Consider the following 14,434-nt stretch of genomic DNA (forward strand, 5'->3'; position numbering starts at 1 on the left):
CGGAGTCCCTATTATTTAAAGCGCATCTCCTTGGTACTCAGGCCGTTGGTTTATGCTCAGGTGGTTGCCCACGAGACGTGGCGTCATGGGAGCCTATCGCGTGAGTTATGATGGAGGATGCATGAGACACAGCACACGCACACGCGTACCTTTGACCCACCCAAAACAAACGGTGCGAATTAATTTTGCAGGCAGCATGCATATGCACACACGTACGGCCGTCCTATACATAAACGCGGCTTACTACTTTGGTCATTTCCGCGATGTGAAAAAAGACGTGCTGAGCCCACGCTTGTTTCAGACGTCTCATTCTTGTTAGTACATCCTTCCGTGATGGAAAGCTTCACAACCAACATGCAAGGAGAGTTCGTTACGTCATGAAAAGAGCGTGTGGTCTGGTCAGTGGACACCTGATGTTCTGAAGGAAAAAAACTAGACAAAGCTATGCAAAGATTCAAGCCACCTATCGACAGCTGCTATGAGTCCAACAGTGATCGCCGGCGGCGGTGCAGTGCAGCGGTGAATCTCTCCAGAAGCAGAAGCATGCCGAGCGCCGACGACAGGCCAAACGTCAGCCTGAGTGATACAGGGAACTTTCTGCCAGAAAAAAGAGAGAGAGATTCAGGGAACGTTCGCCCAGGTTCCATGGCGAGAAAACTGCCACTCAAAGACATAAGCGCCACTTGTGCGGACCTGGCCGTAAAACATCTCTTGCTCTTTAGGATCATGGAGAAGAAACACTGTACAAATTAAATGAATTTCAAGTTACTACAAAATAAACTTTGTGAACTGGAGATATATTAATAGCGTCAGAGAAAGACTGAGTCGTGGAACAGATACATGCACGCTGCTAGTAAGTAAGTACCTTGCAAATGGCGACCACGGAGAAACGCGGCTTCTGCACCATCGTGATGGCCGCGGATTCACGGCACAGGCGCCGTGCCATCTCCCTTGCTAGCACCACTCGCGCTGGCTCGGCTCGCAGCGCCGCCACCCCCCTCCGCGTGGCCGCCCTGTCCGCCTCCAGCGCCTCCACCCTCGCGTACAGCTCCAGAGCACCATCCACGCGCTCCTCTTCCGTGTACTCCACAGCCACAGCCTTCGTCGCGGCCGCGCACCCCATGTCTTTCGTGTACTCCAACTCCTCCGCAGGAGGCGGCGGGACCGACTTCTTGATCACCATGACATTCATGCCACTCTCGCCGCCGGCGCCGCTACTCTCCCTGTAGACCTCCGGTTCGATGTGTTCCCCGGGACGCTCCTCCTCGTGGTAACAGTTCTCGTCGGCGGGGCGGATGCCGTGGGCGTGAAGGAGGGCGAGGTAACCACCGGCGAGGGCTGATAGCGACGCGAGCTCGTTGTGGAGCTGCCGGTCGCGCTCGACGCGTCCCTCGGCCAGTCGGCGGAACTGACGCGCTTCCAGGAGAGCGGCCGCCTTCTCCCGCTGCAGCCGCTCGATCATCAACATGGTCTCGCGCGCCGCGGACTCCGCCGCACCGCGCTCCGCGTTCAGCTCAGCGCACAGCGCCGCTTCGTCTGTCTCCGCCGCATTCTTCTCCCCACGAAGCCCCTCGACCGCCTCCTCCAGCTCCTCCACCCTACGACCCAGCTCCCGCCGGCCCACCTCCCGGTCGCTCACGGGCGCGCGGCGCCTCACCGAGCGCCGCCACGCTGACGACATGGAGGTCGAAGCGGTGGTTGCGAATTGATGAGTCAAGAGCATATGTGGGCCTCCGGGCCCGGGCCATCCGATGGTGTGCGAGAGTTAGATGGAAACGAGAGGCGCGCCTGCTCCCCTCAACATGCTCCCATCTCAACACACCGAAAAGAAAATCTGAACACACCGAAAATCATTTTTTAAATAAAAGGGTCGATCCAGTGCTAGCTCCTACACCAAGGCCAAGTGGACAATCGAGAGAGAGATGTGGCCGTCGCTGCTGTACCCGCCGCGGGCGTCGGCCACCGTGACGGCGATGTCGGTGGTGTCGTTCGCGTCACTGGCGTCCGTGGGCCTCTCCGAGCTCCGCGGCCAGCACATGGCCTACTCCAAATTCTTCTCGAATACGCATGAGTGTGCGTATCATCTTTTATAGAAGAGAGGGGGAGCCTCAACCGCCATTGATGTTACAGAGTGTTAAACGCTACAGTAACAACAACACTAAATTTACAATCCACCGCTCCGCCTACAAACGCGGTGATTGGGATTACTCACTACCTACCCACCCTACCAGAAGTTCGAGCATGCTATCCACTTCGCCCTTCAATAAGCTCGCCTGCTGACAAGCCTTGCCTTCCGTGACGATGCGCTCGACTACCAGCTGTAGTGATGGAGAAGCGTCGTCGAAAACAATTGCATTCATGTGCTTCCACAACTCCCAAAGCCCTAGGGTATGAAGCGCCCGTAACTCCATCGGCTTACGAACGCCTGACGTTCTCGCTACACACCAATCCTTTATGGTGTCTTGGGCCGTTGGGGACCACCGCGGCTTCCCTAAGGCCGAGCACAGAGTCTCCAAACCGTTCTAGCGAACACGCACATCAGAAAGATGTGATCAATAGTTTCAACTTCCTGGTCACAGAACGGGCAGCCATCCTGGTACGGGAGGCTGCGACTGGCCAGTCTGTCCAAAGTCCAGCACCTATTTCTCATAGCCAACCAGGTGAAGAAGCGTCACTTCATAGGAGCCCGAGATCACTAGGAAAAGTCCGTCGTCGGTGCCACCTCCCTACCAACGAACCATGCAACATAAGCAAATCGGATCGAGAACTGTCCGTTTGGTTCCCAGGCCCAAGAAATGGCGTCGGGGACGTGCTCCTGAAGCTGGACCCCTTGCAGTCGCTGCCATACCTCCAGGTAATCCACCAGAGCCTCGTAGGCCATATCGGGGCTGATGTCCCGAGTCTAGGAGCCAAGTGAGTGTCAGGACCCCGATTCTAAGTCACGTCGATCTAGCCTGTAACACCTCATATCACTTTGCAGCCTCACGCACGGTATTCTCACGGGTGTCGCCTTACCATGGCCCGGGACCATTTGCGCCTTTTGGCTCACGTATATGATAGTGTCGCTAGCATCCATATGACAGAGAAATCACGCCGACATGACTAGTCGTGAACCCAAAGTGGCGCAAGCTTACGGGGACAGGCATACATGAACCAGCATCAAACGTGTCGGTCATCAGGGTGTGAATCCGGGCTGTAGCACCTGGGCTAACAGGACTCCGGGAACTCGGGCTGTAGCAGGCTAGCAGGACTCCGGAAGTCACCGCGTGACATTTCCCCGAAGGGACATACACAGGAACGAAGTGGATCACATGCCGGCCAGTCTAAGTGTTCCGGAGCAGTAGTAACTGGGCTAGCAGGACTCCGGTAAACCGGGCTGTAGCGGACTACCAAGGCTCAGTGGAAGCACCAGACTATATTTCCCCATAAGAGAGGCTACCAAGGATAAACAACTAGGTTGTCGGAGCCCACACATACCAAGCATTTCAATCATACACACAATATGCCCGATACGTGTAAATACAACATGACATCACAGCAAAACTCTACAACTCAACTATTTATTCATTAGGCTTCAAAGAGCTAGATATTACAAACATGGGTCTCATGACCCAACATACAGAGCATACAAGCAACAAGCACATGCAGAAGCTTAACTTGTCTGAGTACAGACAAGTACAAATGAAAAAGGGCTGAGAGGCCTGACTATCTACAAGACCCTGCCGAGGGCACAAGATCATAGTTGAGGTAACAAGCTAAACGTCGAAGTCCACACGGAACTACTAGCGAGGCTGAAGTCTCTCTGCAAAACATAAATTAAGCAAACGTGAGTACAAATGTACTCAGCAAGACTTACATCAGAACTAACTACATATGCATTATTATCAACAAAGGGATGGTGGGGTTTAACTGCAGCAAGCCAGTTTTGACTCGGTGGCTATCCTAAACTCTTTTGAGGTGGCGCACACGAGTCCACATATTCACCATAACAATACACCACTATGGATCCGCTCCCGTCTCCCTATTAGAACGCCATCCCTAGCACTCACGCTTATCTTGCGCATTTTAGAGTATCCACTTTCACTTGTCTATGAACTTTACAGGCAACCAAGTAGTCCTTTACCGCGGACGCGACTAGTCAAATAGATGATGTTAACCCTACAGGGGTGTACTTCTTCATACACACTCTCACAACTTACTGTCGTTTACACGAGATGTACTCGGCAACCTTCAAGCGGAAGCCCAACGAGGGTGTCGGCCACGGCCTACCTAAACACTCAAGTCTCTAGTCCAGGTTTATCGCCTATCCAGGTTCCATCCGCAGGGAGTCCGGCCGAGGTTTCCACTTACGGCCCCGAACGATGTGTTCAGGGTTCCGAGACACCAAAACGGGCGCCCGACATACCCGGCCACGGTGTATCTACCGCATCATAGCCCACCCTTAGGGTCAGCGCTACGCACGGCCACCAACACATATCCTATAAACACCAGAAACTAGTTGCAACTCCTGGACAGAGGACTAGGGTGGTTAAGAAGCCGAGAGGGTATATTGGTTTCGGGCCCAATGCATGGTAGTAGCTGGTTCTTAAATCACACATACAGATCTCGGTGCTTAAGGACGGTTGCAATGAAACAACCCACCATGTACTCCTACATGGCCTCTCATCGATACCTTTACCAAATCGTGTTCACACACTTAGCTCACACGCAGTAGGACATGTTCATCACCATTCCAATCCATCCCCGATGAATCAGACATGACTCAACTCTAAGCAGTAACAGGCATGACAAATAAGCATGAATGAGTAGGCACATCAGGGCTCAAACAACTCCTACTCATGCTAGTGGGTTTCATCTATTTACTGTGGCAATGACAGGTCATGTAGAGGAAAAGGGGTTCAACTACTGCAGCATGTAACAGTTGAATCGTTATTGTACTAATAAAGTAAAAGAGACCAGGAGCGAGAGAGTAGGATTGTATCAGAATGAACAAGGGGGTTTTGCTTGCCTGGCACTTCTGAAGATGATATAGCTCTTCATCGGTGTCATTGAACTCATCGTCGGAACATACGTCTACTGAGGGGAAACAATCACCGGCAAACACAGAAAGAACACAATCAATGCAATGCACAATATGATGCATGATCATGACATGTCAATATGCTATGATTTGAGCTAATGCAGCTAAGAACATAAGGGTTTGAGTTGATTTGAACCAAAGGTTCAAATTCAAATTCAAACTAAGAACTTATAAAGTGCATAATCATGTTTTGATCTAAACAACAAGGTTAAGTTGTTTAAACATGCATGAAAATGGTATAGATTGATAGATTGGATTTTTCTGATCATTTTTCATATATTAATCTTTTCATTTGGAGTTACAGTTGATTTTCTATGATTTTTAGAAGTTTAGCCAATTTTCTGGAATTTCTGAATTATCTTAAATACAGAAACTATTTACTGCGTCAGCATGACTTCAGCATTGCGTCAGCAGGTCAACGGGGCACGGTCCAGGTCAAACCTGACGTGTGGGGGCCACACGTCGGCACCACCGGGTTGTTTAGCTCGCTGACCAGTGGGCCAGGTCAACGACCACATCCGCAGGGTCAACTCTGACGCGTGGGTCCCGCTAGGTTAATCTAAACTAAGCAGGAAATAAAACCTGAGGTTAATTAGGGCACGGGCCCATCCATCAGCGGCACAGGTCACTAACTAAAGACGATTAGCACCCAACTAATCGTGCCGCGTCAGCCACCGGAGTTTCACCGGCGATGACCACGGCCGACGGCGGAGGTGCACCATGCACTCGCTACGGGGCACCATTCGATGCGCGGTTTGCTCCTACGGGCTCCTGGGAGTGTGGCGCATCCAAAGCAACAAGCGGCAACAACTAGGGTGGCCGGAGCTGACGGCGGCGAGCTCTTTTGCGGCCGTCGGAGTTCGGCCGTTGCTCGAAATGGCGTTACAGGCGACGTGAGGAGCAGCGGGTGGCCGTGTTCGACTTGTGGGGATGTACTGAGTGCAGTGGTGAGCTCGGGTGCAAGCTTGCACGGCCGTGGCCACGGTAGCGACATGAACGGCGGCGAGGAGCGCTCGGCTCTGGTGGTAGCACGGTCTAGAGAGAGCAAAAGAGCGCGGGGAGAGAGGGGTTTGGTCCATGAGCTCACAGCGGTTCTAGTAGAGGCTACAGCGAGCTCGGAGGAGGTCCGAAGCGAGCGGGGCGGCGGAGGCAATCTCAGCGACCCAAGGAAGAATATGGCGTCGGGGGCGGCGCTTCGAGGCGTCCGGCATTGTGTAGCTCAGCAAGGGGGTCGAGGACGAGGTGGCGGAGCTTCTAGGCGCGTCGGTGAGGCATGGGGTGGACGGTAGCCGCGGGAACGGTGAGCGGCGCGATGACATGTTCGGGCGGCTGCGCGTGAGAAAGACAGAGGAGGGGAGAAGCACGGGAAGAGGTCGAGAGGATTCCAGGGGGGTGCGTGGCGTCGTCTGGAGTCGTCCAGGGCGTCGGCAGAAGCAGGAGGTGGCCGTTGGTGGCCGCTCGCATGCTAGAGCACCGCGGGCACACGCCCGTGCCTACTGGCGCGAGGAGGAAGGCGACAGAGGGGGCTGCGGTGGTGGACTGGGCCAGTTGGCTGGGCCAACCAGGTGGGCTGCATAGGTGAGGCCAGGTACTAACTCTCTCTCTCTCTCTCTCTCTCTCTTTTCCTGTATTTCTTTTTCTATTTCATTTCCTCTATTCTGATTTAGTTTAGCTACTAAATCATTTTAATAAATTCTGTAGGTTATTATGGCTTGCTAAAATATACACAAAGCCACTCACAAACTTCTAGAATTATTGGAGTTACATTTAGTATATATTAAATATAAATCCAAAGAAAATAATTATTGGATTAATTCGAATGGCCAAAATAAATGTTTCTGGGCTCCTAAAAATATTGGTTTGAATTTTACCTCCTGCCAGTATTTTTATAGAATAACAGGAACATTTTCTTGGACTCATTTGAGAAGATTTTAAAGTTGGTTATTTTTTAACTGAATTCTGAGGGTTTCAACAAACCTTAATTCAACTTTCAGAAATTTTAGACATGATGCATGAGTGCAGTTGCAACTATTTCACTCAGGTATTCTAGGGCTGTGACAACTCACCCCCACTAAACAAGAATCTCGTCCGGAGATTCAAGTCGTCAGGTAAGAAGACAGAGGGACACAAGCTAACACAATCTTCACGATCCAGATGTCTTTCTCGAGGGTGTTGATTCACTGCATCACCTTGACCGCGACGTCTTGCTTTGAGAACTACATCCAACATGACAACGAGTAGAAAGGAAGAATTTTAAAAGAATCAATCTTCGTGAGGTTCGAGCAACTTAGGATCATCTTAATGATCACAAGATCAACTCACAGAATGGGACATAGAAACATCTCTGGAGCTGAGAGGCAAAACATGCATCAGGAGGGACGGAAGAAACAATTTGACGAGGGTTTCAAAGTAGCAAGGAAAAATTACCATGATTCCATGACGGGGCGCCTTAGGGAAGGTGACTCGTAGAATTATTCCCTTAAGTGGCGAAAAGAATTACTTGTGATATGGAGATCATTGGAACTCTTTATACCAGCCTAAGGCAAATCACAACAATCGGTTGGCACAGTATGAAGGGATGGCATACCCGGACTAGAATGGATGATGTTGACTACCTTGTTGAAGACAACACAAGGGATGATTTTTGCTTATCATCGGAAATGGATGGAACCCGTTGTACGACCACTTTGAAGATGATCCTGATCAGTAATTACTGAGAAGGCTAGTCCATAGTAGGATGACACAATGGCGATGCAAGCTGAGAACAAAATGCAAATGCTGGGAATGATTCTAGTAACTGGGGAGAACCCAACAGTAGAGAGAGATTCCACTATTGGAAAGGTTATAGCATAACCAAGGAAACTAAGAGTGGATCCCAATTAATGCCGACGATAAATCCTAGTGATTGTGCATGCTCTTAAGACCTTGAGCATTCCCATATTCAACAAGTTTTACCAATATTCGTGTCAAGGATCCTGGCAACACAACATACTACCATGATGAATAATGGTGGAGGATGCAGATGCAAAGAAAGGTAACACTTTCTCAGAATTCACCTTAGCGAGGCCAAGGGATCAAAATCTGGAGGATCGACCGAGAGACATTTAGCACTCCACTTCTAATGTTCTCCTTGGTGCGCTAGCGTAGCCCATTTATTGATATTTTTTGGTATCTAGAACATCAAGTAAAAGGTCGGATTTCGGGAACACAAGAATCCATAAGGAATAACTTCGGAAGTAAATCCTATGGAATGCTTATGGGGAGGTGACCTACTTTATCAATCAGGATACTACAATAATAGATCTTCCGACTGGGTGTGTTGGCCACGACATCCACTTTAGCAGGTTACAAAGAGACCAATATTATAATTCTTGGGGACGTCCCAACCATCATATCTGCCCGGGATTCAGATCTGGTTAGTAACAGGATACTTCAGACTCAACATGTTTGAAAAGAAGAGTTGCAACACAAATCGACGAGATAACATTGCGACATTCTCGGGAAATGAACTACGATAGCAAGCTCCAAAACATGAGCTAGTTCTTCTACACACATGTGAACACGCTGTCCCAGACAAGCATGACCACGTAGTAGTCTCATGATATAACACTACCGAGTTCAGGTTGGGAACCATCATCGAGGGTAATGAAGTCCTAGCATAAGTCATGATTCTTAAGAAGGAACTTCTTCTCCTTGAGCAAATCAATCAGTGGCTTGGTGTGCTAGGGAATACATATGGAGTGGAGGTAATTAATCTACCAAACCATATAATACCTTCGCACTTGCATATCTAACTTGGGATGATTCCAAAGGAAACAAAACAATGTTTCTCGAACTCACGGCGGCAGCTTGCACCAAATGCACATGAATTCAAGGAAGTCACTTCTTCCATCCAAGCATAAGCTTCATGAACGAAACACGAATGCATTGCTTACAAAGTTTTCAACACTAGGTTGATGTTCAACATGAATCATGGGGGAGACAAAATGCTGCTGATGGGCTCAACAACAATCCATCGAGGCTTCCCAATGATGAAATTCCACAACTATGTGAACCAGGTGATAGCATTGTTCAGACCAAAAGATATAATGGTGTAGGCTCGAGGAATCAACCACGAGTGAGACAACATTATGAACATCATTGGTACTAATTTGATTTGGTGATAGCCCATACTCAAATCAAGTTTTGATAAGACAATAGGTCCAACAACTGATCACAGGACCAATCGATGAAGATATCATCTTTCTTCAACTAACACACAACACAAGGATATCCCTTTGAAACGAACTAAATTAGGTAATTTTTATCTTCCAACTCTCCAAGTTGTTGTTTAGCTTAACCAATATCAACTCTAGGCCAATGGCAATCTGCATAAGTATATTGCCAATCCACTTGTCATTCCACCTTTGGAGGTGCTTTGCGGTGGCCCGCAATTTATTGTTCAACACCATGTAGGGGTTGCCCTCCGATGATGTGGAGTGCCACGCCTCCTGCGCCGTTTCCATGAAACCCGGGTCCTTGGGCCAGAAGGCTTCGAACTTGAAGCGTTTCCCATATTGGAAGTCAGCGTGCATGTCCACCAAAAGTGGGAAGTGGTCCGAGGCTGCTGAGCTCACCGCCATTAGGAAGCTAGAAGGGTATAAATCCTCCCAACAATTCGTCCCGAACACATGATCAATCCTTTCCAATGTCGCCCTGGACCTCTCGTTGGACCACGTATAGCGTCTCCCATTCAAGTATATCTCCTTGAGCTCCAGCTTATTAAGCTTGGACCGAAAACGGCTGATCATGTGGCGGTTGACAGAGTCGTTGTTCTTATCCTCCGGGTTGACTAGAAGATTGAAGTCGCCAACCAACAACCACGGGACAGCCAAAAGCTCTTGGACCTCCACCAATTCCCTCATGAATTCTACTTTGGCCACATCCTCCGAGGATGGTCCATACACACCCATTAGCCACCACACTAGTGCTCCCAAGGGCTGCACAAGGGCGGACAACGTGTTTTCCGAAAGGTGGGGGTTGGACAATGTAACCGCAAGCGGGTCCCAAGCTAACAAAATGCCGCCGCATGTCCCAATCGCTGGGAGGTAGTAAAAACTCTCAAATTTATTACCGAGGCATTGTTTGACAACCTCAAGTGTTACAACCTCCAACTTAGTTTCTTGGAAGCACACGATGCTAGGGTCAACCGAGGCCACCACTTGGAAGATAGCGTGCCGCCTCACCAGCAAGTTGAGCCCATGGACATTCCACAACAACATTTTTATCGGCTGTTCGGTCATAGAAACAGCCCGCAAAAACAACCATAGGAAAGGGTGTTAAACCCTCGCTCCTTCTACCTCGTCCTGCATCGGGAGGGCCGACGGCTCCCAACCAAAGAGCGCTAGTATGGCAGCGATGTGGGTATCATTCAGCGGCTGCTCGAATAGGCGGATGTATGCTTGCAGGGCCTCATCGCCAATTGTATCTCCTTCGTGGGCTAATCAGAGATTGTGGATGATCACTTGCTGTTGCTTGCTTGCCGCCAAGCCATGGGCCCTTCTTCTTGCCAAGCGCACGCTTCGCCTGGGTGTAGACAGATCCACTTGCCTCCGCTGCCGCGGATGCTTCGTCGGGGGGGGGGCACGAGTTGCTGGATTTTGTAGGATGGGAGAAAGCGCCCTCTGGACTTGAGTGCAGAATGCATCAAAGCGTGCGCATGCAGCCATTTGGGACTCCTGCTGTGAGTGGGCCCCCTCCCCATTGTGTGTTAGGGACCGAACCTCCTCAGAGAGGCTGACCAGGAAAGTGTCCAACTCATGCACTTGTCCCATACAATGCGCGGTGGTGGCTGCCTCCGAGCTACACTGGCAATTGGACGAGGGAGGCGAGAGCTGCATGGGATCCGGTCCCTCCCCCAATCCGGGCTGGTTTTCGTGCACAGGATCTGCTGGCTCTGCATGCTCAGTTTCCATTTGCTGCATGTCCAATGCCCAATCCGTGTCGTCCTGTGGTGATACAAGAGATTGCATGTGGCGGGCCCCCGCGGATGTGGACAACTGAATTTTCCAGACGCGGAACGCTAGGGACGATCGTGCCAGATCCGAGGCGGCATGATCACTGGCCTCCTCCTGCTGTGCGTGGGAACCATGCCACCGCGGCAGCGTCACCGAGGCGGGAGGCCCCACCTCCACTTGGCTAGCACGGGGAGAAGCCGAGCCACGGCTGGACTCTGGGCCCACACCGCTTTCAGCCAGAGCCCGCTTGTCTTCCACACTGGTCTCCATGCACCTGCCCGCTGACGGGGCCCCTTGTACCAACTCGATCACACTTTAGGTGTCATTCCCTGTCCCCATTGTGACGCCATCACAACCAGCAGAACGCGCGGGCTACCGAACCTCCGCCGATATTTGAACTGGCCGTGCCCTCTCCGGTGGTGAGGTGTCCACCAGCCTGGCGGGCGGCGCCGGCCGATTGCCAGGGCGGGCGGGAGGTTGGGCGAGCGCAGGTGCCTGCCCATGGTGGCCAGCACTGGGGTGCTAGAAGCTAGGCGGGACGACTAACGACCTACTCCAAGTTCTGGCCCGTCATGTCTGGACAGCAGCAAAAGAAGGGAGGCACCGGTGGCGCGCAGCTGTCGGACCATGACGGGATGCTGGTGGCCTACGCGCTGCCGCGGCGTCCTTCGTCGTGCCGGGTGCCGTGGAAGGGCTGCGCGCGGAGCTCCTCGCCGCCGCGCTAGCCGTCCACTTCCTGAAGCGTGTCCTCAAGGTAAAGGTCTTGTTCAAGATTTACTTGGGAAAAAAATACTCTCTTCGTCCCGAAATACTCGTCGGAGAACTAGACAAAAATAGATGTATATAGAATTTAAATACATCTAGATATATCCATTTCTCCAAAAAATAGTTCTGAACAAAGAGAGTACTAACGAAGAACTGGTCTTTAGGTGCCACAAAAAGTATCGGAAATCATGTACTTCAACCATGTTTTTCCCCTGACCGAGACATGTTATAGAAGTGGGGTTCACATCTTGGATGAAATTGACAAGAAAATCAGGAATTTTAGTGCATTTCGGTTAATCGATTGTGGTGACACATGAATTTGAGTCAAATTAAACAAAATGCAAACTTATTTCATCAAACTTTATTTGAATTGGAGTTGAATATTTTCTCTCATTTGACTGAAAAATGGGAAGAGAAATCCAGGAAGAGAAATCTCTGTGTTTTCAACAAGGTTCAATGGTAGTTGAAACCTAAAAGAAAAACCTGAGGACTAAACTTCACAATAATTTGATGATCTCCAATTTTTTATAGGTTTATTGAAAACAAATCGTGTTCCAATAGAGGCATGAATATTGTTCCATTACAATCTAGTACTTCCTCCATTTCAAAATAAGTTTCCTGGTTTTAGTTCAAACCACTACTTAATTTGCTCTTTTACAAGGTACTCTTCATCCACGGGTACAGTAGAAACATGCTACTCAACACGGCGCTCACCATCTCCTCCAGCTACCTGCTCAGCGCCATCACCATGATCTACGCGCGACACCTCGCCGTCGAACTCCCTGACCATACAACGGACCTCCTCTACCCAGGCGTCCTCCTCTTGGCCGTTGGCATCGCCGGCAACTTCTACCACCACTATCTCATCTTGCAACTTAGGAAGGGAGGTGACAACGATACAGGGTACAAGATCCCCAAAGGCGGGCTCTTCGAGTTCATCACCTGCCCGCACTACCTCTTCGAGATCACCGGATTCTTCGGGTTCGCGATGATCTCGCAAACGGTTTATGCGCTCGCAATGGCCTCTGGCATGGCAGGCTACCTCATCGGCGAAGCTTCGCCACCCAAAGATGGTAAGAATCCAAGTTCGAGGAGTTCCCGGCTAGCATTAAGGCTCTGGTGCCCTATATCTTGTAGTGAGCCAGCTAATTGGTTGACAACCGGTTTGTCTATTCACAAGCAGTCTCATATTTATCTAACATCGGCGACCATTCTAAGCCTTTGTGTCTGTCGACCCCTAATATTCATCTCACTCCATACATAAACTACCGACTAAAAATAATAATTGATGCTGGACATTTTGCTAAACTGCACACGCTGAAAAAACATAGCTTGCAGAATGTTCGTTCTTCATGTTTTAAAGACTTAAGAAATTATGGTCCATACATCAAACAAAATCCATTAGGGCATTTCTAACCGATCCCCTATCTGAGCGTAAGGGATGATAATTTCAGTTTTCTTCCCTTACGGCGCACCTAGCCGAAGTACTAAAATCTATAAAGGAGTAAAATCATCATCCACAGTCCAAAATCACTTCCAATCACCCTAAATATGCTCACTCCCGTTGCGGCTGAGTGAAAGTGGAAGTCTCTTTCTACCATCACTGCGCTGTCTTGTCTCCCGCTGCCACAGCCACCACGCCCCATTGCCACCATCGATGACCGTCTCTCTAGACAGAATGGATCCCTTCCCACACCCGACCGGCCACCGGCGCCGGCTTGTCGCCACGAGAAACCACCCACGCGCCACCGCCCGCGCCGAAGAAAACTTCGGGGATGAAAGAAACCCACCGGGTCCAAGCTCCTCCAACTGGGGCAATGGCCTCCAATGTGGCGACCGCCTCTCCGGCCATGGCTTGTGTCAGAATGTGTTCTCCAGACACCGGGGATCAAGGATACCCTGTATTTGTGAGTTCGGCCAGGGGCTAAACGCCTAGTCAGTCCACTATCAAGGGAACACAAGGAAACATGGACACAACGGATTTTATACAGGTTCAGGCCGTCATGCTAGCTTAAAACCCTACGTCCTTTTTGTATTCACATAATCTATGGAATACAATTGCTCAAGTTGTCACGGGATGACCCCCGGGTAGGCTCAAGGAAAGAAGTTAACATTTCAAAGTATCGGGATGGCTCAGGTCCCTCAAATTGATTGGCCCTCTAGCTGGCTCCCCCCCGCTTGATGTCGGCTTGGGCTGGCTGGCCGCAGCCGGCAGCTAGTGGGCTCAGCGCACATCAAATCCAAGCGTACAACAAGACACCCGCCACGTCATGGAGAGCATGGCTACAGTGTCACCCGTACCGCTGACCGGGGTTGCCTACGTCAGCGCGGCCCGGCACTGTAAAGGCATACTGTCAACCACTCTGTCATGCCGTGACCTACGAGCAACAATATCGTGCAGCCGGCGGGCCCTACGACCAACAGGACCCCGCAGCCGATGGGCCCCACTAGAGGCCAGAGACGCTGGCACCAGGGGCCCACCCCTCTTTCTTAACCATTTTGTAACCTGGGAGACCCAAGTATAAGACATCCCAGCAGTCCCATAAGGGGGGCGGCTCATTCTTTCCACACTCCCACACACTCGAGGCAGAGA

At 50.5% G+C, this 14,434-nt stretch overlaps 2 protein-coding genes across 3 annotated transcripts; one reads left to right on the forward strand and one right to left on the reverse strand.

Moving 5' to 3' along the window:
• Positions 1-266: 266 nt before the first annotated feature.
• On the reverse strand, positions 267-1,873 carry LOC125537138 (uncharacterized). 2 transcript variants are annotated; one of them, XM_048700433.2, is made up of 3 exons: positions 866-1,873; positions 694-740; positions 267-597 (listed from the first exon to the last, which is right to left on the reverse strand). In XM_048700433.2, exons 1-3 carry the CDS (start codon positions 1,721-1,723, stop codon positions 477-479), a joined length of 1,026 nt encoding a protein of 341 aa, XP_048556390.1. In that variant the 5' UTR covers positions 1,724-1,873; the 3' UTR covers positions 267-476. The 2 variants fall into 2 exon arrangements, with proteins under 2 accessions (XP_048556390.1, XP_048556388.1); XM_048700431.2 differs by having other exon boundaries at positions 267-740.
• Positions 1,874-1,922: 49 nt separating this feature from the next.
• On the forward strand, positions 1,923-12,978 carry LOC125536461 (uncharacterized). The gene is given in 5 exon segments (XM_087543903.1): positions 1,923-2,040; positions 11,626-11,724; positions 11,727-11,830; positions 12,503-12,890; positions 12,893-12,978. Coding segments are annotated over 5 exon segments (795 nt in total).
• Positions 12,979-14,434: the final 1,456 nt, after the last annotated feature.

This window comes from Triticum urartu, chromosome 2A, assembly GCF_056163025.1.
Source record: "Triticum urartu cultivar PI428250 chromosome 2A, HENAU_Tu73, whole genome shotgun sequence".
In the NCBI taxonomy this organism is placed as follows: domain Eukaryota; kingdom Viridiplantae; phylum Streptophyta; class Magnoliopsida; order Poales; family Poaceae; genus Triticum; species Triticum urartu.

Excerpts from the sequence above, each read along its gene's own strand:
- LOC125537138 (XM_048700431.2), bottom strand. The coding sequence starts at position 1,723 with ATGCTCTTGACTCATCAATTCGCAACCACCGCTTCGACCTCCATGTCG. Across the intron at positions 741-865 it reads CCGTGGTCGCCATTTGCAAG|TGTTTCTTCTCCATGATCCT; the intron begins GTACTTACTTAC and ends TAATTTGTACAG.